General features: G+C 42.8%; 3 protein-coding genes across 4 annotated transcripts; 1 reads left to right on the top strand and 2 right to left on the bottom strand.

Annotated features, from left to right (window-relative positions):
- Positions 1-3694: 3694 nt before the first annotated feature.
- LOC308155710 (E3 SUMO-protein ligase ZBED1-like) lies at positions 3695-6211 on the top strand (the record flags this gene model as incomplete). The annotated part of the gene is made up of 2 exons (XM_080529084.1): positions 3695-3897; positions 4561-6211. The coding sequence occupies 2 exons, from the start codon at positions 3695-3697 to the stop codon at positions 6209-6211; spliced, it is 1854 nt and encodes a 617-aa protein (XP_080385210.1).
- Positions 6212-10130: 3919 nt separating this feature from the next.
- Positions 10131-18221, bottom strand: LOC308156584 (diacylglycerol O-acyltransferase 2-like). The gene is made up of 8 exons (XM_080529959.1): positions 18133-18221; positions 17291-17381; positions 16876-16983; positions 12715-12785; positions 12406-12610; positions 12063-12237; positions 11729-11913; positions 10131-11385 (listed from the first exon to the last, which is right to left on the bottom strand). Exons 2-8 carry the CDS (start codon positions 17370-17372, stop codon positions 11231-11233), a joined length of 981 nt encoding a protein of 326 aa, XP_080386085.1. The 5' UTR covers positions 17373-17381; positions 18133-18221; the 3' UTR covers positions 10131-11230.
- Positions 18222-21703: 3482 nt separating this feature from the next.
- Positions 21704-23899, bottom strand: mogat3b (monoacylglycerol O-acyltransferase 3b; the record flags this gene model as incomplete). Of its 2 annotated transcripts, none has more annotated exons than XM_080529961.1 (7): positions 21704-21851; positions 22201-22383; positions 22538-22712; positions 22887-23091; positions 23190-23260; positions 23448-23555; positions 23818-23899. In XM_080529961.1, the coding sequence occupies 7 exons, from the start codon at positions 23897-23899 to the stop codon at positions 21704-21706; spliced, it is 972 nt and encodes a 323-aa protein (XP_080386087.1). The 2 variants fall into 2 exon arrangements, with proteins under 2 accessions (XP_080386087.1, XP_080386086.1); XM_080529960.1 differs by having other exon boundaries at positions 21704-21858; positions 22205-22383.
- Between the last annotated feature and the right edge of the window lie 271 nt (positions 23900-24170).

Raw genomic sequence — 24170 nt, 5'->3', positions numbered from 1 at the left:
AGTGGGCTTGCTTCAACTAGTCCCAGTCTATTGTTCTTCCTCATTCTTCTTCTTATTCAAATTCTTCCACCTGCTACTCCTATGCATAACTTTTAAGATCAGACCAATACAGCTTTAAAACGTGTAGAGATGTCTTACTTACATTTATTTATTCTCATTATTTAGCTCATGGAGGTCTACGGAAACCAAAAGATAATATTTTTGAACCATCGCTGCTCTTACACCTCTTCACATCAAACAAACTGTCAAATGTAATAACTCTAGGTAATAGCCTAACTTTAAAGTAGGCTGTCCATTTATGAATACATTTACAACATGCATGTATAAAGTTATGTTAATATATTACAAGTATTATATTAGATTATATTAGCATACGAAGCTGTGAGGACACTGAGCCTGGGTCAATTCAATGTCAAAGGCTGTGAATAGGTGGCAGTCATGAACGGCCGATTCTTTTTTTTAAAATATTTTATTTTTTTTAAATCAGATTTTATCCCCTTTTTTTTTTCCACCCAATTTAGTATCCAATTGAACCCAACCTAGTATCCAATTATCCCCTGCCTATTGCGTAGGATCCGCCGCACGACCCCGTGGCCGGCAGCCCCAGAGGAGAGAGCCAGGCAGACTAGCTGACTGGCTCCTCGAGCCCAACACCGTTATTCCGGCACCCCGGGGGCGGTGTTGCGCGACAGATCCTTGTCCGGAAATAGTCCTATACCCCCCTTGGGAGCGGCCGCTCAATATGCCGCTCCCTGTGGGCCCCGGCCATATCCGGGTCTGGCGAGACCGGGATTCGATCCCAGTCCCCAGCTTGCACCAGAGACTGATGCTTAGACCGCTGCGCCACCGCGGGGCTATGAACGGTCGATTCTAATCGTTTATCAATCATTATTGATATCCAATCAGGACGGTCATTTAAGGTGTGAACCTGTAGGATTCATCAACCACACCTCCCAGCTGTTTCCGGTGTCCCAGGTTTCAATTAGAGGCAGCTGCCTTGCGCTTCTCGCCGTGTGTCTTGTTCTCCTCAGACCTCACTCCAAACTTAGCTTAGTTATTCAGTCGGTCATGAAAAAATAAACTTTTCAATAACATTCAGCCTTAAGTAAAATAGACTGTGGGGCTACTTATGTTTGTCAGACATGGGGGAGACTACGAGAGGCTTGGTGGAGTTAGCAGGTGTGCTGGGTAAGAGCTTTAACGTGGCTAACGGCCGTTTTATTTCTATGTTTGACTGTTAGGCTACTTGATATATAGGCCTATCTTTTACCTTACTTGATATAGGCCTATATCTGTTCTTAGGCTACTTGATATATTGTGTATTGTTGGTATTATATTCACTGCTCTGTTATTAGGATACTTGATAATATTGTGTATTCATGTTGGTATTATATTCACTGCTCTGTTGGTGTTGGACAGTCAGTGCTCTGTTGAGAGGCAGCTCATAGTAGGCTAAGCATTGTTGTAGGGCTCTCCTGTGCACATAATGCATACATTTGAATTAAGTATGGATACATTTATTTATACACTTTAAATACATATATGACAGACTAAGGCAGGGTTGCACCAACATGGTTTAACTTTTAAACTGGATTAAATCCAGGTTTATGTACTAATCCTGTTGCACCGAACTTTAAACCTATTTTAAATGTAGTTTACAATTAATCCTGGTTAAATCTAAACCTTTGGCAGTCTCAGTTTAATTTCCATTTAAACCTAGATTAAATTCAAGTGTGTTGCACCAGTCAGTAAACGTAGTCTAAAAATGGATTAACAGTGAAATGTAAACCTCCCCTGGTGTTGGGTGTATTTCAGTTGTGTCACCACTTCTCCAGTTCCTAGTAGCTTTGAGTTTTTATGCTAAAGGGTGTTTTGAAATGTTAGATGGGGATCTTTTTGGAGTTCACAAGTCCACAGTCTGCAGAATTCATTCATTTTGAACCAAGGAGAAAGATAATAGCTGGATTATACAGAAGAGCAGTAATTGGAGTTATTGACAACCAATCAGCACAATGACACAATGTCTCAGCTATCTAAACAAAAGAACATAGATTGAACAATTAGGGGTTGCTCACGGGCACAACGGCAGGGGTGGACACCTTAGATATGACACCAGCAATGCATCATATCTCAGGTGCCTACCACTGCTGTTGTGCCCTCGAGCAAGGCACTTAACCCCTACTTGCTCAAGGGGTGTTGACTATGGCTGAGCCTGTGCCTTGAGCAAAAATTCCAGCAACCCTCCAATCACCAGCTCACATGCTCTCAGTCGGGGATCGAACCAGAGACCTTCCGATTGTTAGCCGGCCTCTCTAACCTTTAGGCTATTCCCACCCCTGGCCACACCTTCACTGTGACCACACCTTTACACACCTGTACTCTGACCACACCTGTACTCTGACCACACCTGTACTCTGACTACACCTGTACTCTGACCACACCTCTACCCTGACCACACCTCTACTCTGACCACACCTCTACCCTGACCACACCTGTACTCTGACCACACCTCTACCCTGACCACACCTCTACTCTGACCACACCTCTACCCTGACCACACCTTTACCCTGACCACACCTGTACTCTGACCACACCTGTACTCTGACCACACCTTCACTCTGACCACACCTGTACCCTGACCACACCTCTACCCTGACCACACCTGTACTCTGACCACACCTCTACTCTGCCCACACCTTCACTCTGACCACACCTTCACTCTGACCACACCTTCACTCTGACCACACCTTCACTCTGACCACACCTTCACTCTGACCACACCTTCACTCTGACCACACCTTCACTCTGACCACACCTCTACTCTGACCACACCTCTACTCTGACCACACCTTCACTCTGACCACACCTGTACTCTGACCACACCTTCACTCTGACCACACCTCTACTCTGACCACACCTGTACTCTGACCACACCTGTACTCTGACCACACCTTCACTCTGACCACACCTTCACTCTGACCACACCTTCACTCTGACCACACCTTCACTCTGACCACACCTTCACTCTGACCACACCTTCACTCTGACCACACCTTCACTCTGACCACACCTCTACTCTGACCACACCTCTACTCTGACCACACCTTCACTCTGACCACACCTGTACTCTGACCACACCTTCACTCTGACCACACCTCTACTCTGACCACACCTGTACTCTGACCACACCTGTACTCTGACCACACCTTCACTCTGACCACACCTTCACTCTGACCACACCTCTACCCTGACCACACCTGTACTCTGACCACACCTTCACTCTGACCACACCTTCACTCTGACCACACCTTCACTCTGACCACACCTTCACTCTGACCACACCTTCACTCTGACCACACCTGTACTCTGACCACACCTGTACTCTGACCACACCTGTACTCTGACCACACCTGTACTCTGACCACACCTCTACTCTGACCTAGGGCTGCAACGATTAGTCGACATCCGCCTATTACAACAATTCGTCGACGTGGAGTTTGTGTCGACTAATCGTATTAAAAACACACGAGCCGATAATAATAAATAAAGACCATTCATTCATTCAATACAGAGCCGCGCTGTTCATTTGTAATTGCAATGCACTACAGGAACTGCTGGGGGCAGTGTCACGTCTACAGCTCTAGTAGCCTACTACATACGGCAAAGAAGGAAAGAAGGAGAGAGCGTATGACCCATGGCGGCATCGCAGGGCGGCGAAGATGAGCGGAGAAAGAGACCAAGACTCAGCAAAGTCTGGGAATATTTTACGGACGACAAACCACACTCGTCCGTGAAATGTAATATATGTAAAGTAAAACTCGCTTTCCACAGCAGCATCACCGCGATGCACGAGCATCTTAAACGAAAGCACCCGGGAGCCATGCACGAATCAGCTGGGTAAGTTTTACTAACGTTATATTGTTAGGGTCGTAATGTTTATGTTAGCTTTACTGTTACATGTTGGAAAACAACGTCTCATGGACAGGGCTGTACATGCTATGAGCGTTTGTGCTATTAATTTATTTGCCCTGTGGCACGCGTGTGACAGACAGAGGCGCTTGTATGTAACGTTTTGTAGCAGGGGTTTTCCATGTTGAAGCCAGGAGAACGCGAGATGAAATGAAGTGAGGGGTGGTCGCTATTAAAATACCAGGTAGTCATGGTGGATGATCATGAATGATGCTTGATAAGTGAATGCTATTTCAATTATGTTGAGTCCACCAGCGAGCTGTCTGTAAGATAAACAGCGCCAAGCGTAGCCTACTAACGTGAGCTGTCTGTAGTCTAGCCAGCAATGCTAGCTAGCCAATCAACTAGCTCTGTGAGCAGCTGTAGCTTGGCGTAACGTTAGGTTAGATGTGTGACGCAGTGACGCAGAAGCATAAATCCGGCTTTAGACTGAGGGTTGGAGCACATCAATAATGAAGTTGTAACTTAAGATATATTCAGTTCACTGGTTTAATTGGAATTAGGCAGTACATTATCTAAAAAACTGATACTGTAGCTTACAACTTGTGATGATAATTAATACAGCTTTCTGTTTTGTTCTTTCTGTTTTAGAACTAGTAAGCACAAGCAGCAAAGGCGAGTGGACGAGTTTGTGGTTAAGACAGGCTCATGCACCCCTCAAGTCGCTAAAGTCCTCACAGAGAGCGTCCTCAACATGCTGGTCAATGACATGAGACCAATATCCATGGTCGAAGATGAGGGCTTTAAGCAGATGGTGAACACATTCCATCCAGGTTACACCTTACCTTCCAGAACCTACTTTACCAAGCTCATGGAGGGAAAGTATGAAGCTACTTTTGGTAAGGTTAAAGATGCTCTTAAAGCAACCAAGAACAAGATAGCCCTGACAACTGATGCCTGGACCAGTGTAGCGACAGAGGCATATCTTGGCATCACTTGTCACTTTATGAGTGACGACTGGGAGATCACCAACTTCTGCCTCACAACCATGCCACTGGAAGAACGGCACACTGGAACCAACATTGCTGCATGGATTGAAGAGGCAGTGGAAAGGTTTGAGCTCCCTCCAAGCAAGATTGTGGCGGTTGTTCATGACAATGGCTCCAATGTTGTACTGGCTGCAAAGATCTTGCAGGAAAAACATGGATGGTTGTCCCTCCGCTGTGCAGGCCACACTTTACAGTTGGTTATCAATCGTGCACTGAAACACCCTCAGATTAGTAAATCTCTAGGAGCAGCGAGGTGTCTCGTCGAGCACTTTAAAAGGAGCGAACTGGCTTCAAGCAAGCTGAAAACCAAGCAGAAACAGATGGGGACCCCGGAACACAAACTTATCCAAGATGTGTCTACCAGGTGGAACAGCAGCTACTATATGGTGACTCGCCTGCTGGAACAGAGATGGCCACTGACTGCGACTCTGTCGGACTCGGAAGTAACACAGAGAGGGAAGCAATATCTAGACCTCAAACCTGATCAGTGGACCCTCCTAGAAGAACTGGCCAAAGCTCTCCAAGCCTTTGAAAGTGCCACTGTCTACTTGAGTGGTGAAAGCTATGTGACCGTCTCTGCCCTGCCTGCTCTAGTCAGAGGACTTTTGAAGTCCACCAACTCTGTCTATGATACAGCTGCTGTTCAGGCGTTCCAGGCGACTGCTTCAGAGGAGATCACTGCACGCTGGTCAGAAGACGTCAATGTCACAGATGACCCAAGCAAACAGCTAATTGCAGCCGCACTTGACCCACGGTTTCGAAAACTGAAATTCCTCACACCAGGGGAGAGGTTCAGTGTTCAGAATAAAGTACAAGCTCTGGCCCAACAGTCCAATGAGGTGAATAACCAGCGCACCAGTGAGAATGAAGAAGCCACAGCGGCATCAGCTGACAAGGATGCCACAGTCTCAGCTTTGGATTCACTTCTTGGAGGAGACTCAGCAAGCAGTGACGGTGAGACCAATGAAGAGGAGGCGCACAACCAAGCGATCATTAATGAAGTGCTGATGTACTTCGGAGCACAAGCCATCTCAAAGTCAGAAAGTCCCCTGTCATGGTGGAAGTTGAACGAGGCCAAGTATCCGACCCTTGCATCACAAGCCAAATCATTTTTGTGTATTCCAGCTACCTCTACTCCCTCTGAGCGTCTCTTCTCAGCAGCTGGGAACATCGCCTCAAAGAAGAGAGCGAGCCTCACCCCAGAGCACGTCGATATGCTCACGTTCCTGCACTGCAATTTAAAGCACTTGTGAAGGGGGAGTCATTTTGAACTGGAAGAAGTTGTTTTATTTACATTTGAGACCTTATTTGAACTTTGTATTTACGTTAAATGTCCAGGATGGTGGACTATATATTTTCTCATTTTTCTGGACTTGAACGTCATTATTCTTGAGTCATTTTTGGACTTCCAGACCGAGCAAGATTTCAAATAGAATGGACTATTTTCTTTTAATAACTTTTTTGGACTTGAATGCCACTTTGTTTTTGAAGAGTTACAACTCCACAACGTGCAGATCATCAGAGTAAGACACACACACACATGCACTTTCTCTCACTCACACACAGCAAACAAAAGACCTAGAAGTCTGTCTGCTTTAATGAATGAATGAATGAATGAATGAATTAACTCATCCTCCTTTCCTCTCACCCCCCCCCATCTTCTCCCCCTACAGCTGTTGGAGATGGAAGGGTAGTGTGCGGATCCATGTTCCCCCTGGACCGGATTAACAGCCGCATCCGAAACGTGGTGCAGGGCAAGGCAAAACTTTGAGTTGTTATTTTATTTTAAAACATTTTGCACATTACCAAGTTTATATTTGCACTTTCATTTGTATTATTTAATTTATTTATTATAAATAAATGTTCAAATTCAAATATTTCATGAGTCATTATTTGAATTTGCAATGGGAACGTATGTTAAGCCAGAGAGACTGGACAACAGGGTGACATTCACAGGTGTGCAGACTTGAGAAGGTGAGGTACAACATGCACTGGAGCCCGCGGCCACACGACTAACCGAAAAAATAATCGACAGATTAGTCGACTACCAAAATAATCGTTAGTTGCAGCCCTACAGTGACCACACCTCTACTCTGACCACAACTGTACTCTGACCTCACCTCTACTCTGACCACACCTCTACTCTGACCACACCTCTACTCTGACCACACCTCTACTCTGACCACTGTTAGAGTAAATTATTCAATAATGCCAGCCTGTTTCGTTTCAAGATGTATAAGAAAAGATATTTAATAATCTTCTGCAGAAGGAGGAAGTTTACAAGCACGTCAGACAGGTCTTAACAGTGAAAGTTCCTCGTAAAAGTAAAGATCATTCATTTCATCTCAGTATTTATACAAACAGGTACCTTCAGGTAAGGGGTCCGCCCTCAGGTGAGGTTAAGACCAATCATGAGCAATGGGTGTGGACTTGTACATTGATGAAGATGATTCTGATGAAGGCTAGGGGGGAACCGGCCCCCACTTTCTCCTAGTTACACAAAGGTGAAAAGGGGACACAATAGCCACAAACTGGTTTAGTCTGGTCTTAGAGTACTGGGTCTGGGGCAACACAAAGGTCCAAAACTGCTCTAGATGGTAGGGCAATCAGGTCTTTGTAATCATGTAAATGTGTCTATTGTCTTAGCCCATGTCAAGCTTCAAGTAGAGAAACTGGTTCTATTGTGTGACAACAGGAAATCATCTTCTACAGCCTGCTGCAGACACTCAACCTAAGATGATGTTTGATTCTTAAATGTAGCTTATTACATATAATAATTTTCTCTCACACCACACCTCTACTCTGACCACACCTCTACTCTGACCACACCTTCACTCTGACCACACCTTTACACACCTTCACTCTGACCACACCTTGTCTAATGACTAACAACCTTTACTCTGACCACACCTCTACTCTGACCACACCTTCACCCTGACCACACCTTCACTCTGACCACACCTCTACTCTGACCACACCTTCACCCTGACCACACCTTCACTCTGACCACACCTCTACTCTGACCACACCTTCACCCTGACCACACCTTCACTCTGACCACACCTCTACTCTGACCACACCTTCACTCTGACCACACCTCTACTCTGACCACACCTTCACTCTGACCACACCTTGTCTAATGACTAACAACCTGTACTCTGATTCTTTTGAGGTCCAGTCACATTGGAGACGACAGATTTAATAGCACATTACAGGCTACTACAGAAAAACTGTTCTATAATATAAACATCTGAGAGGTATACTACAAAGTAGCCTAATGCATTGATTACATTTTGTCATAACTTGATTGCTGCAATTAATGCATTTGGGCAGTGATACTTGGGGTGACAGAAATGATTATAGCCTGCTAACATTATTCATAGTAATCACAGCCTATACTTACTTGTTAGTCATTAGTCATTGTGAGTCAACGCAGTAAATGATAATAATAAAAAAATTAAATAATGATTCAATCATAAAATATAGCAATGCTAGATTAGGTGTTAACTAGCGAGCTTACATAAAGCTTCAGTGGCAAACATAGTTTTATCTAGTAGGCCTATGCCGTTTTAAAAAAGCAAAAAAAAAGTAGTTTTTCATGAGTTCATGAGAGATTTGTTCAAAAAGTGTCTAGTTTACAAGATCGAGTGTTAACTTTATTTAGGGCCATATTTATTTAGCCTATATCGTGAAATTGTTTACATTTTGTTGGAATCCATCATGGCTGACACTGAACATAACTAATCCTATTTTAACCATTGTTTAACTCATCCAGGGTTAAAATTAAGATGTGCACACAACATCTCTGATTAATTATAAATCAGTTTAAACCTAGATTTACTAACCCTATCTTAAGTCTAAAACAGCATTAATTTAATCCAAGTTGGTGCAACCCAGCCTAAATTTGATAAACTACTACAGTGTTGTATCCTATAGTTTAATGTAGGGCTGGGTATCGCCACTGATTTCCCAAAACGATTCGATTCCGATTCACAGCTCCCGATTCGATTCGATTCCGATTCGATTTAGTTACAATATCAATTTTCCTTGAATATGAAGAGATTCTCAGAACTAATGCTAATGGTTCAAGGAACCCTATAACATGTAGCATTGTTAAACATATCAATGTTTACATTAAGAATTGACTCCAAAGCAGTATATGAATGTACTTCTTATTGGAACATAAATGAACATCATTGACCAACATTTTGCTAAATCAGACACTACAAAAAGTGCTTTTTAACGTGCTTTACTGCAGCCAGTGTAAATAAAGGGGCTACAAACATAGCCTATCGGTAAACAAGACATCACATATCCCTCAGGACTGTCTCAAATAGCTTATTTGCATAATATATATATATGTTATATACAAAATAAAAATGTGCAAAACTCAAACGAAAATAGTGCAATAGATGAGGGTATTTTGGGGAACAAAAAAAACACATTTTACTTTTGCCTGCTTGCGGCTCTGTCAGTATTGATTGATTGATTGATTGACTGAGAATGTTCATTATGTGAAGCGCATTGAGTTGCATCTTGTAAGAAATGCGCTATACAAATAAAATTTGATTTGATTGTAAACCATGATGTCCATGAAACTAAAGCCCTTTTGACATTAGAGTTAAAGATGCGCACCTTCGTTGGAGTAGCTATTTCCCTTGAGGCCCAGATGTTCTTCAGGATGATAAAGGCTGCTCTGGCTTTGCCTACCCTAGCAGTGACATCACTGTCTGTGCCACCCTGCTTGTCAATGACGCTGCCAAGGTAGGTGAAGGAGTCGACTTCTCTGATGGGTCTGTCGTCTATGATGATGGGGGTGGTGTTCGGGGTGTTAATCCTCATCAGTTTTCCTTGTTCATCCTGAGGCCTGCTGCAAGGGATGTGATTGATAGCTGGGTGGTCTTGTCCTGCATGTGGTTATAGCTGTGTACAGCTATAGCTGGTTCCATCATTCTGCAGGACCTGAATGCGACTGAGGGACCAATTACCTGACTGCTTGTGCAGAACCTTCCAATCTTCCTCAGCGTCACTTCTGCACTGTGTGTGTGGCTTCCTATCTCACTACACCTGCGTTTCCTGTGAGGCTCGCTACTGCTGCGTCCACTGCCTGGGCAGTGGGCACACATCATGAGACCAGGTACGGCAGCGCAGAGTGGAGACCGCTTGGCTCGATTTGGTTGATCAAGTAATGAGTAGTCATTATTAAGTAAGTACTCCAAACATTTATCACAAGTGGGTTTTATGATAAGATAACTAATAATAACAACGTAAGAATTTATTTTCATTGGACATTAAGTGATTTCATCAAAATCCTTAACACTGCCAAATCCTAAACACTGACTTCTTTCACAGGTGTCTGAAGTGGACTGTTTGACAGAGTTACTTGAGAATGAATGCTTCATTCAATTTCTTGGGCTGATACCCTGTTGTCAATTGAAGAATGTTTCTTTGTACAGTGTCTGTGTGTGCTGTATGAGTCCCTTCAGAGCACCGCCAACGCATTGGCTGAGTGGGTCTAGTGTTATTGCCCCAGCAATATGTAAGGGGTCTCTTGCATGTGATGTACAAAAAGGTGACCAGAATAGTCGTCTGCCCCTTAGTGTGCAAACCTGTGCTTAAGATTCTCTGGCTGGAAGATTAACACAGTAAGCCCCCAACCTCTATATCCAATGGAATAAACAGAGGTGGTCTCACAAACCAGATCCAAACAAAGATGAGTAGGTCTCAAGAGGCCTATGTATATCATTGTCTTAAAACAGCCCAACAATGTCCAAACTTACTAGTTCATGTGACAGTTAAGTCTTTAAGCTGATTATGAATGCTTTACAAACCATTCATTATGTACCTTAATAGTAAGTTTTACCAATGGAACTTTTAACACTGACCTAGGCCAAATCCAGTGTTTAAGTCTATGTATTGCAATATATCAGCAGAACGTCTATATATTATTCACTGTACAATGCTAAGCAGTTCTACAACACTACCTTGTGGGAACATTTGTTGTACTAATGATTTGATATCCCTGAATAACAAAAACAATGTTTACATCGAATACATACATGGATTTGGGTACAACAGATTCATGGTTGAATGATTATTGAATAAGGATGTAATTGCACATGAAGTGTTCCCTTGTATGTACTCAGTATCAAGGCAACTTGGTGATTCCAGTGATTATGATCTGAAGGTTTATAGAATTTGAAACACAGGGCAGTGGGACAGTTCATTTGAGTCATTCCCATTTTCATTGTGGGACTTGGGAGCAATGGGGTTTATATGATTTTGAGCTCATGAGTGTCTGAGAGTCCACAGCTGGTCTTGTGTTCATGGAAGAGCTTGTCCAGGGCCTCCATGTAGAGGCCATGGTAGTGGTCCACCTCCTCCTCAGGGGGGGAAACCCGCTTTGGCACTGGGATAGGACTACCCACTGGAGGGAGGGGATTCAGAGCAAACAAACTATGGGTGAGGTTCAAAGAATGTGGCAGCTACTTCTGCTGTACTTTTCTGTGCTGCACATTTTCAAAGGGTTAATAGCACAGTCTACAATTGAGAACATAACAAACTGCGCTGCCTTATGAAATGAAGTATGCCACCAAGTGACAATCATTCATTGAAGTTACTATCTAAATCACGTCTTCAGCCAGAATTGCAGCACCACTACTTCTATATAACAGAAAAAGGTACACACCCCATTCACCTGTGGTCTGTTAAAACACTGCATTTTTACAGTGCAAGCACAGTAAATTGAGCAAAGCATATCATTCACTAACCGACAACGGTGACTGGAATTCTGTAAGGCAGAAATAGCCAGCGTTCACCCAGAAACAGACAGGGAGCAAAGCCGATGATCTTTTGGAACAAATTCTGCAACTTCCGGCCCACACTGCCCTCTGAGAAGACCACCTGGCGGAACAGCTCGTTCTCCCCAAACGAGTAGACCGGCACCAAGTCAGCCCTGAGGAAGAACAGACATGATTGAAAATGACACTGTATTATGTATCTACATCTAATAAATGTACATATGCAGGAAGCATGCACAAACTACTGCAGGTTAACACTACTTTCTTGTGTGTTTCGCGCCTCTCACTGGAACGCTCTGCTCACCCATACTCCAGGGCCAATCTGACAAAGCCCTTTCTCTTCCTCATGACCACAGTGTTGACCCCAGGAAAGGATGCCAGAGACTCAGCAGCGCCCCCTGTTATAATCACCACTGCGTTCCCTTTGCCACTTCTAGACAGGAGGTATTCCAAACTGGGCTTACTGACGGGATGAATACCTGAACAGAGAACAGAGAGGGTATTGTAGTCCAGTCAGGGCTGAGATACTAGTTGTGAAATTAAACCATCACATAATTAATTAATCAACATCATTAATTTCCCTCGCTGAAAACATCAACTCATTAGCAACAACTTCCAAAGAGCTAAATTACACAGGTAGCCCATACCTGCACTCATGACGTATTCCCTGAAAACAGGCATCTTGAACAGGCCAGCCAGTACAGCTAGGCGGGAGCGCATCCCAGGGAAGGCCTCAGCAAAGCCACAGCTCGCTGTGCTAAAACAGGCACAGGCACCAAGACTGATGATCCCATGTGGGTGACACCCTAAGATGTAGTTCTTGTTTGGATTCAACTCTGCCGTCTTCACCAACTGAGCCAAGTAAAGGAGAGAGGGGTACATCGTTGATTTTTTAGAAGTTAGAAACAGATTTTTAAACAATAATTATTCTGTATGAAACTGTGTCATTATCATACCTTTACTGGGAAGAAGTCTCTTACGTGCTCCCACACTCTCCAGGTTCTCACAAATGGAGTTTTCCTGCCCCCTGATGGTGACAGTGCAGAATTATTTTCATTCTGAACTAAATTTGTATTGCAAACAATCATGTCATCAAAAAATATATTTTTGACATGCACACGTGAGTTTTGTTTTGTTAGCTAGCCAGAAAAGTAAGTTAGTTATCTAGGCAGTTACATGAGCAATGGCAGTGGAGAGCAGAGTGATTGGTTTTGCATCACGCACGCTGACTGGAGTGAGGAATATTCACAGTTAGACAAGGAATATTCACAGTTAGACAAGGAGGGTCTGGCAATCATCTTTGCTGTAAAGTGTTTTCATCAGTACCTATACGGTCGCTCATTCACAATATGCACAGACCATCAGCCCCTGATGAGTCTTTTCAGTGAATCCAAATGCATCCCTTCCATGGCCTCAGCGAGGATACAGTTCTGGGCTCTCAGACTGTCAGCCTACCAGTATACTATTGTATACAAAGCTGCTAAAGACAATGCAAACGCAGATCAGGCAGTGGACGGACCGGGACCCTATCCTGTCCCAGGTAAAGAGATTCCTCATGCAGGGATAGCGGTAGTGATAGATAGCGATAGTGGTAGGGGATAATGAACTGAGACCATACATACATGCAAAATGCAAAGTGTGCAGGATGGCTGCATTCTGTGGGGGTCCAGGGTGGTCGTCCCGTGCCTTAGTCGTTCACAAGTCATGGAGGACGTTCATGAGGCTTACCCGGGTGCCTCCCGGATGAAGAGCCTTGCCAGGTCATACTGTATGTATGGTGGCCAAACATGGACCATGGACTCGAGAACAAGGTAAAGTCCTGCTCACGGTGTCAGATCAATCAGAAGATGGCACCTTCTGCTTCCTTATCATGGGATAATCATGATAATAATAATCATGGGAGTGGCCTGACCCATCCCTCGTCAAAGCTAAACATGGATTTTGCAGCCTGACCCTTCATGGGTCTGACATCACTGTTTCAAACAACGAGGCAACCTTCACAGACGAGATCTTCAGTGAGAATGACATACGCCATGTACGCACTGCTCCCTTTCACCCTGCATGTAATGGCTCGGCAGAACGAGCTGTGCAGTCAGTAAAAAAGGGCCTGAAAAAAATGACAGGTGAGACATTGAGTATCAAGCTCTCACGCTTCCTGTTTCAGTACCGCATCACACCACAAACAACCACAGGACTCACACCTGCGGAGATGATGCAAGCCTAAATTACGCCTGGATCTACTATGCCCAAATGTCAAGGAGAGAGTGGGACAGAAACAGGAGAAACTGAAGGAGACATGACCATCATGCGAGAGAGAGAGACATTTTGGACCAAATGATTGTGCTATGTGAGGAACTTCAAGTGGTAGCATTCTGTGCTGGCTGCCTGGAACTATCCTGAACCAAAGTGTTCCTGTCTCATATGTAGTCAAACTGACTGATGAACAAGTGTTCCGCAGACACCAGGATCATCTTCACCTGCGCCACGACTCAGGCTCTGAGACTCCCAGTTTCCCAGAGCACACAGCTAAAGGACACGCTGCTGGGGAAACACAGCCAGAGATTATGTCTGATGGACTGAGAGAGTCAGTGGACTCTGGGCCAAGAGAAGGTGATGAACATGCATACACACCCACACCCCTCTCATTAGATTAGATTTTAGATTACATTCAACTTTATTGTCATAGTACAAGTACCAGATAACGAAATGCAGTGACTCATGTCCACTAACCCAGCTACTCTGGGTCATGCATCACCAGTAGTGTCTACTCAAGCACTAAAGCCCAAGGCACACGCCGTGCGATTTTGTCGCACCGCGAATTCGATTCCATTGTTTTGAATGAGACAATGCACACGGCGTACGATGCGATATTGTCGCACGACAACATTCGATTCTCCATTCACACCCACACACTTCGGTGATGTGAATTGAGAATCGAATGTTGTCGTGCGACAAAATCGCACGCCGTGTGCATTGGCCTTAACAGTACTGTGCGGGTCATAAGCTTCCTGCCAAACTGAATGTTTAGGGGGTCATTGTGAGATTGTGTTAATATGGCTACCCTTGGGGTGCTCAGTGGCATAGCACACTAATGCTCATACCTTATCATCACAAGATTCCTGGTTCAATTCTGACCCTCTACATATCTTTCCATCGTCATGTCATCCTTCCTCTCACTGTCACCCATTCCTTCCTGTCAATATCTACTGTCTCCATCCCAAAAAAGCAGAAATGCAAAAAAAAAAAAGCCTAACCAAGTTGTGATGGGTTAATGATTTTATTTGTTCTTTCTTATCGGCCTACACTAGCACTAGCTCACTGTGTTTAAAACAAAATAAGTGTTGTATTCTAACTGTTCTTTTCATTATAGGAGATTTCTAATCTAAGTGGGGGGTTATAGTGTGTACAATATTCATATTGACACCTCCCTTACGCAGTGGCGTACCGCAAAATCCCGAGGCCCCCCCGAAAGGTGGCGGCGGGGGCCCTTTCGCAACGGAGGTAAACATTTGTTTGCGTTTTTTAGAGTCCGATGCGTTATTGACGTTGCGAAATTTCGCAATATGCGAATCTACATTCTAAATGCTTGACTTAGCAAAAGGTACAAACAAGTGAGAGCAATAGCCTATAACTAAAACCAAATGGTAGACTACATCAGTAGAATGTATTATAAGTACAAAAGTACAAGCTTTATTTATTTTAACAAAGTGTGGTGTGCACCAGGCACGTGCCGCGAGCTTTTAGATTGGGTAAGCATAAGATATAGAAATACACATAATTACACATACATCAGTGAACGCAGTTTCAAGGAAATGCAATATTGATGCCCTAGAACCCGCTAATAAACTGTAGGGTCACTTTGTGATCAGATTACCAAAAACAAAACAAAAAGTTGCCAGTTTCGACTATATCAGGGGTGCTCATTGTTCAATCTTTTTTGAACCAAGATCTTTTCAAGTAGCCAGCCTGCTGAAATCTAAAAGTCCAGTTTCAACATCGCAAACGCACACACGCACAACACAGACACACACCGTTTCCATCCTCCATAGTAAACTCACAACACACTTTCTTTTCACACTTGTGTCACACAGGCACTTGACAAGCACAGATCGCCACCAGCCTCGCGAATCATATAAATCATATAAACCGCTCATACCAGGCTTTCTGTAGCCCCTAGCGACTCTCCCTTTCTGGGTGTGAAGATCGGTGAGCGGTGGCTTCGGGCGGCCTCTAGCCAGTAGTTGTGTTTTTCCAGTCCAGTCCAGTCTACGAAATCTCTTTAGGTCGCTGACAGTAATGTCCATATTCACAAAATCAAGCAAGTTATCCTTATTGATTATTATTATTTAGATCGTTTGAGCTAGCTAGCATAAGCTATTCTGCCGGGCGAGAGAAAATAAGGTGAAATGTTAAGTGAACTTGAAAGTGATAAGAGCCAATCAGTAGCTCTTATCGGAATGAACGAACTACTGATTGGCTGGTAAGCATGCTTACCCGGGCCACATTAAACAGCGGGCTGGGGCATCGAAAAAAGAAAAAAAAAGACATTTTCACGCATTCGAATTTTCTTTGGTTTATTTTTTTTTTTTTTATATAAAAAAAAAAGTTTGTATCCAATGTTAGGGGGCCCCCCTAGTGACCGGGGCCCTCCCGCGGTGCGTCGCTTGCGGGCCCGTCCGCTACGCCACTGCTACGTCTGGTCAGTGTTTTTATTTTTTTTCATTTATTTAACTTTTATTTAGCCAGGTTAAGTCTCATTGAGATTAAAAATCTCTTTTACAAAAGAGATCTGGCCAAGAAAGCAGCATAACAAATTACAGCCACACAATACTACATAATACATTACAAATAAAAATGGTTTAAAAAGTGTTCTTGTGATAACCCTGATGCCAAGTGGATACTGCACTGGTGAGCTCATGCCTCTGTAGATGTTTTACCTTTTATTATTTCTGAAGTAGAGATTATTGAGCATAACACGTTTCGGCATTGGTTTCTTCTCAAGCTACCACAAGGCTAATAATAATTTGTCTTGTTTGTGGGTAAAAATAATCAACCTGACTAAACATTAGACAATTTAGGATTTACATTTAATGTTACATTTTGGTAAATAAGCCTACCTTGTTCAGGTGTATGCCAGTCCTTCACCATCCATATGAAGTAGAGAGTAGGGAGTGGCCACAGAGAGGTGAACATAAGGTACACCATCAACACAGTACACGCCACACCTGAGATAGAGGGGATGATGTGTGGAGATGCAAATGGAATGTTAGTGGTGTGACACTAACTGAGGAAGGAAATACACTCTGTTCACTGCTACATTCTGTTCACTGCCCGCATGATTCACAGGAAAAGCATTTATTGATAAATGAATGCACTCTGGTGTATTATAGGCCAAAATCAAGTCTACTAGGACTGTCAGAATGATGAAAGGTGCCAATCAACAGTCAAAACATACTTGTAATTAATAGACACAAAAATCCACAGAGACGGAAAGAAGGTAAAGTTAAAGAAACATAACGTGTGAGGTCTCACCTAAAAGGAGGAAGGAGAGTACCCATTGCAGAACACTGATGCTCTCTATGAACTCCTTCCATTGAGTCTTTTCCTGCTTCATACCAGCAACCTACAGGGCAAAGATACAATATCAGCTCAATTATCATTCACCTACAGAAGGTCAATTGAGGTCCTTGTTATAATCCTTGTTTGAAATTGCGCAATTGTTTCCCAACCCTCTCCTCGGGGCACCCCAGCCGCTCCACATATTTGACCAGTTCCACCACCAGCACACCTGATTCAACTAATCAAGTACAGACGCTTTGTACTTGATTAGTTGAATCAGGTGTGCTGGTGGTGGATCAGATCAAATATGTGGTGCGGCTGGGGTGCCCCGAGGAGAGGGTTGGGAATAATAGACTACACAACTTGCTAGAGCTGGCAAATCTCAGGGCCCGGTTGTTCAAAACTTTTCATCTAATCTAGATCAAAATTAGCCTGATTCTTTTTTGCTATCCAGGATCAGATCTATCTGGTTGATTTTGAGTCGTAGGGGAAATCAGCCAGCTCGATCTCAGCCTCCATAGCAAAAAAGAATCGGGATCATTGTGATCCAGATTAAACATTTTCAACAACTGGGCCCAGAATGACAAATCACAGGCGGTGATGCTGCGTCATTAATCTAAATGGAATTTGACATGGCCTTTTAAGCACAGGCGGCTGTAAATTAAAAAAACTATTCCCTTGTAGTTTATCAATCCAACAACGCAGGGCAACGTTGATTTTATAGCCATTTCAAACAAAATATTTAACAAATATTATAATGGACTATATGTCACGGTTAAATGTACTTTCATTCCATAGAAAGAGGAGTTGGTTACCTTTTTTTATTTGAAGATTTGTTTAAGTTGTTCAAGTCGTTTTCAGTGCAAGCTCACGAGAAGCGCACCCGTTTTTGGTTGAACTTGTTACTCTAACTAGCCCCATCTAGCTCAATTAAGACTTCCGTTATCGCTTTTCGCCGTTTTCGCGGCTTCAAAATAAAAGAGCGAGTTAAGACATTAATGGAAAATGATAGGATCACAATATTTTCTCATTTTCCCCCACAAATTACCCAACATAAAGTATATACAATTTAGGAAAAGGTATTTTGGATCTTTAAAATGTACTGGACTGTACAGAAATATTTAAAGATTAAGATTTAAATTAATCTCTGGTACACACTTGAATATGGATCAGATGAGTTTGAGTCTAAACGATGCGATGCGAGTGCCAAACATGTGTTACTACCACTGCACTCAGCCTTCTAGTGCTATGTAGAACAGCAGTTTTTCATCAGGGTAATTCGGATATTAGAATTACAAACCCTTAAAAACAAAAATAGTACATTGAGAGTATTACATGTTTATTCCCAGATATAGTTACATATAATGTGTGGTTCCGTTATCCATTTAATATTTATAAATGCTTAAACAAGTTTAACGTGGACGCTTTTATTGTGAATAATGTACGTTTACAATGACCGGAAGTAGTTGGGCGGGGTAGCACTGTTGGAGCTCAGAGAACGCTGATAGGATGCGAAGCCTACTACTAGCGCTTTGATGTTCGGTGCGCACTTTGATCCGTTCAAGTGGAATATGCAGCAGATATCGATCGCATTCCACTCCCTCAACACTTTGACACACTAAGGAGCGCGCAATCACTGTAAAAGATAAACATTACAGTGTCCAATACATTTGAGATAGTCTATTTACAATTAGATGACTGTTTTGATAATTGCAGGAAAAAAAAAAAGAATTTATGCGATAGACTTGACAAAATCTTCTACAAATCTGTTAAAATGTAGTTGCAAGTACAGGCGACTTGAAGGGAAAGCGTGCGGCTGCATTATGCTGGCCGACACACGGAATACCACCGGTGTCGAGATTTTAACTTCATTTTAACTTTCCACAATAAAGAACAACACCACAAACAAGTACGATATATTCAATAATATTTTATTCAGCGATAGAGTGCAGCGTTCTGTTTTTCTGTTTTCAAACTCAGAACAGATTCAGTATTATTTCCCTTCATCTCCACAGGGAGACACCAAGTGGTGGTTCAGTGTGCTTGTGGTAGTAGCCTACTAGAAGCCTAGCCTGCACCTGATTCAGTTTTGTAGGTGTTTGCCATTTGTCTTTTGTATAACCTTCAATGTAAGTCGAAGTTTCTTTCTATTGATTGGATGATTTGTTTGCTTAAGAATAGGCTAGGTGCACGATCTCACTACTTCCTGAAAGGCAACTGGTATGAACATATCCTGTCTCACTCTATTGGTTTAATTGATTAATCAGCTGTGCACTGTGTGTTCCAACGGTTTACCGCACAGCTGATTAATCAATTAAACCAATAGAGTGAGACAGGATATGTTCATACCAGTTGCCTTTCAGGAAGTAGTGAGATCGTGCACCTAGCCTATTGATATGATTTAAAGGCTGGATTTATGATTTTTGTTGTTTGGGCTAATATTGTAACTTGTGTTTATATTCGTTTAGAACCATGGCAATCATCATGGCAAAGAATATCCATAAATAAACTGGACAAGTAATTGCAACCTTTTTTTCCTGGTGGGTTGTGGCTCCAGTTAGAACCTTAAATCCAGAACAAATGGCCCTTCAAGCCGGATACTGAGCCACACTCTGACTCCACACAGTGACCTAAAATTGCTGATTCAGAGACTGACGGCATTAAGCATATTGATGAGCCCACTAATGAAGGTCAGGCTCCTTCGTATATGGATGGATCCCAAGGTGTAATAGACTCAACCCAGCCTAACATGGACGAGGCCTCCCCAGAATTGTCTCAAACATCACCTGGCCACCTACTCACCAACCAGAACCTAGCCTTTCACCTGAGCCATTATTGCCTACCTCAGAGAGTATCAAATCCCTTTGCCATCAGTATCTTGTGAAGTATTAGATAAACATAGTTTACTCACATAGCCAATTAGCCATGACCCAGGGGCTAGACCTAAACGAGATAGGCGGCCGCCTGTTTATTAAGGGATTCATATGCCACAGCAGAAGGTATTCACCCGATCCCATGGCTCACATAGTTCTTACAGGACAAGTCAGCCTCTTAACGATCTAGAAGCTCTCAAATTAGTAGGCATTCCAGGAGCAGCCATGCTTCTCAGTTGAGTGATCTCTAAGGCAGCATTCTTGAGGAAAGTTTGAACACATTACACCAATCCTGAGATCTCTACACTGGCTACCAGTCTCTCAGAGAATTGAATTAAAAGTACTCCTAATTGTATACAAATTACAAAATGGTCTTGGACCAAAATACATATCAAATCTCCTCCCTCTCTATATTCCAGCAAAGCCCCTACGGTCAGCTGAGACTAATCAGCTAATCATTCCAAGAGTGAAAACAAAACACTCTTTAGTCACTCTGCCGCGTGCTCCTGGAAAAAACTCCTTTAAGAAATCAAACAGGCCCAAACACTATTTAAATGTAAGCTAAAAACCTTCATGTTTTGTAACAGTTATGATTAAACACTAACACTTTCATCCATGTCTTTTTATTCATTTTTTAAAATTCATTTTATTATCTTATTCATTATCTTATTAAATGTTTATATATGTTATATATATATCCTTTTATATATCCTTTTATTTTTTAATTAATGTTTACTTTTCTCCTCTTGATTTCTCTTTTTCTCCTCTTTTTAATGCTGTATGTAAAGCACTTTGAATTGCCCCTATGTGCTATACAAATAAACTTGCCTTGCCTTGCAGTATAGAGATGGATTTGGATGGATAGATAGCACACCACGAGCCTACACCAAAGAAAAGGTAGATGTTAATAAGCCTAAGCCTTACTGTCCCTACTGTAATGTTAGAGACCATTACCTTGGTTCATGCACAGAATTTAAAAAAAAACTCTCCATTATGAAATGTCAAAAGAGAGGGGGAGATGCAGTAAATGTGGAAGAATACACAAAATGGACAAATGCACCGTAACCTGTTTATACCCATCCTATTTCCCAGTTTTCTGCTCGAAATGACTAATGCCCACAATGACTATAGAATATCTCCACAATCACAAGGGCCTTCATAATGATCTTGGTATCACATGAAAGCTAACACCTGTGGGGTAGCTGTAGAAGTGTCAGAATCACAATGTTACTGTGTCATCCGAAATGAAACTGACACACGCAGCTGAGGTTCACGCGTTGCAGACGTCCTATGTGTGTTTTATATGTACTCAGTATCAAGTAGTCATTCTTAAATACAGTCTAAGGCAACTTGGTGATTCCAGTGATTATGAGAAATTACATCACTGGATCAGAACCTGAGTTGTGTGTGTTCATTCAAGAAGTTCCACTGAAGATGTATAGAATTTGAAACACACAGGACAGTGTGACAAATTCAGCCATTCACATATTCCTTGTGGGACTCGCGGTAGGGTCTATATGATTCGAAGCTCATGAGTGTCTGAGAGTCCACAGCTGGTCTTGTGTTCATGGAAGAGCTTGTCCAGGGCCTCCATGTAGAGGCCATGGTAGTGGTCCACCTCCTCCTCAGGGGGGGAAACCCGCTTTGGCACTGGGATAGGACTACCCACTGGAGGGAGGGGATTCAGAGCAAACAAACTATGGGTGAGGTTCAAAGAATGTGGCAGCTACTGCAGCTGTATGTTAAAGGGTTAAAGGAAGGCATTCTACAAATGAGGACATTCTACAAATGAGACACAGCTGCCTTATGGACTGAAGAATGCTACCAAGTGACAATCACTCTTTGAAGTTACTATTTAAGTCACTTCTTTAGCCAAAACAACAGCACTACTACTTCTGTATAACCAAAAAGCTACACACCCCATTCACAGATGGTAACTCTGGCCTGTTAAGACAACACAAGCATTTTTACAGTGCAAACACAGTAAATTAAGCAACGCATATCATTCACTAACCGATAATGGTGACTGGAGTTCTGTAAGGCAGCAACAGCCAGCGTTCACCCACAAACAGACAGGGAGCAAAGCCCACAATCTTTTTGAACAGATTCTGCAACTTCCGGCCCACACTGCCCAAGACCACCTGGCGAAACAGCTCGTTCTCCCCAAACGAGTAGACCGGCACCAAGTCAGCCCTGAGGAAGAACAGACATGACTGAAAATTACACTGTTGTTATGTATCTACATCTAATAAATCTACATATGCAGTTAGCATGCACATTTTGCAGGTACTGCAGGTTCACACTACTTTCTTGTGTGTTTAGAGCCTCACTGGAACGCTCTGCTCACCCAAACTCCAGGGCCAATCTGACAAAGCCCTTTCTCTGCCTCATGACCACAGTGTTGACCCCAGGAAAGGATGCCAGAGACTCAGCAGCGCCCCCTATCACAATCACCACTGCGTTCCCTTTGCCACTTCTAGACAGGAGGTATTCCAAACTGGGCTTGCTGACAGGATAAAGACCTGATCAGAGGAATAAAGAATCCATTTGTTGAACAGAGAGTGTATTGTAGTCCAGACAGGGCTGAGATAATAGTTGTCAAATGAAACCATCACAACGTCATTAATTTCCCTTGCTGAAAACATCAACACATTAGCAACAACTTCCAGAGAGCTAGACTACACAGGTAGCCATACCTGCACTCAAGAGGTATTCCCTGAAGAGAGGTAACCTGAAGAGGCCAGCCAGTACAGCGAGGCAGCAGCGCATCCCAGGGAAGGCCTCAGCAAAGCCACAGCTCTCTGTGCCAAAACAGGCAAAGGCACCAAGACTCATGATCCCATGTGGGTGACACCCTAAGAGGTAGTTCTTGTTTGGATTCAGCTCCGCTGTCTTCACCAACTGAGCCAAGTAAGGGAGAGAGGGGTACATCATGGATGTTTTTTTTTTAATGATTAATAAAAAAAAATATTCTGTACAAAACCTTGTCATCACCATACCTTTACTGGGAAGAAGTCTCTTAAGTGCTTCCACACTCTCCAGTTTCTCACAAATGCAGTCCTCCTTCCCCCTGATATGTAACATTGCAGAATTATTATCTCATTCGGAACTAAAATTGTATTGCAAACCATCACGTTTTCAATAGGTTTATAATAATTTGTAAAAAACAATAATAAAAATATTGTATCTGATTAGACACATGGAAAATGTAGGATTTGGGGCAACATTAAATATGACATTATAGTAAATAGGTCTACCTCGTTCAGGCGTTTGCCATTCCTTCACCATCCATATGAAGTAGAGAGTAGGGAGTGGCCACAGAGAGGTGAACATAAGGTACACCATCAACACAATACACGCCACACCTGAGATAGAGGGGATGATGTGTGACGAATGCTGTGATACTGCCTGACTAAGAAAAATATACTTTGTTCACTGCCCGATACTCAGCATAATTCATGGGACAAGCATAAAAGGCATAGGGATCAGTCATTTATTGATAAATGGATGCACTCTGATGTATTGTATGCCAACATCAAGTCAGCACACAAAACAGTTGTAATTAATTAGCACTCACAAAAGCACAAAGAAGGCTTAGTTACAGAAACATGAGGTGTGAGGTCTCACCTAAAACGAGGAAAGTCAGTACCAATTGCAGAACACTGATCGCCTCTATGAAGCCCTTCCATTGAGTCTTTTCCAGCTTCATCCCAGCAACCTATAGTGGAGGGCAAATAAAACGCTCACAGTTCAATTCTCATTCACATACAGAAGGCATATTGAAACCTTGTTATTATCCTTGTTTGAAATTAAGCATGTGCTCTAGATAATGGACTACACTTTTCTTTTTTTAAGTTATTGTTACTGAGTGGGGCAGACCACAGTGCAGACTACACTAAACTTGCTAGAGCTGCCACATTTCAAATAACAAATCACAGGTCAGGGTGCTATGTCAGTAATCTAAATGGAATTTGACCTTT

This window comes from Nansenia antarctica (genome assembly GCF_963989245.1).
Source record: "Nansenia antarctica genome assembly, chromosome: 4".
In the NCBI taxonomy this organism is placed as follows: Eukaryota; Metazoa; Chordata; class Actinopteri; order Argentiniformes; family Microstomatidae; genus Nansenia; species Nansenia antarctica.
The sequence above is the reverse complement of the archived record's forward strand: the minus strand, read 5'-3'. Positions and strand labels throughout refer to the sequence as shown.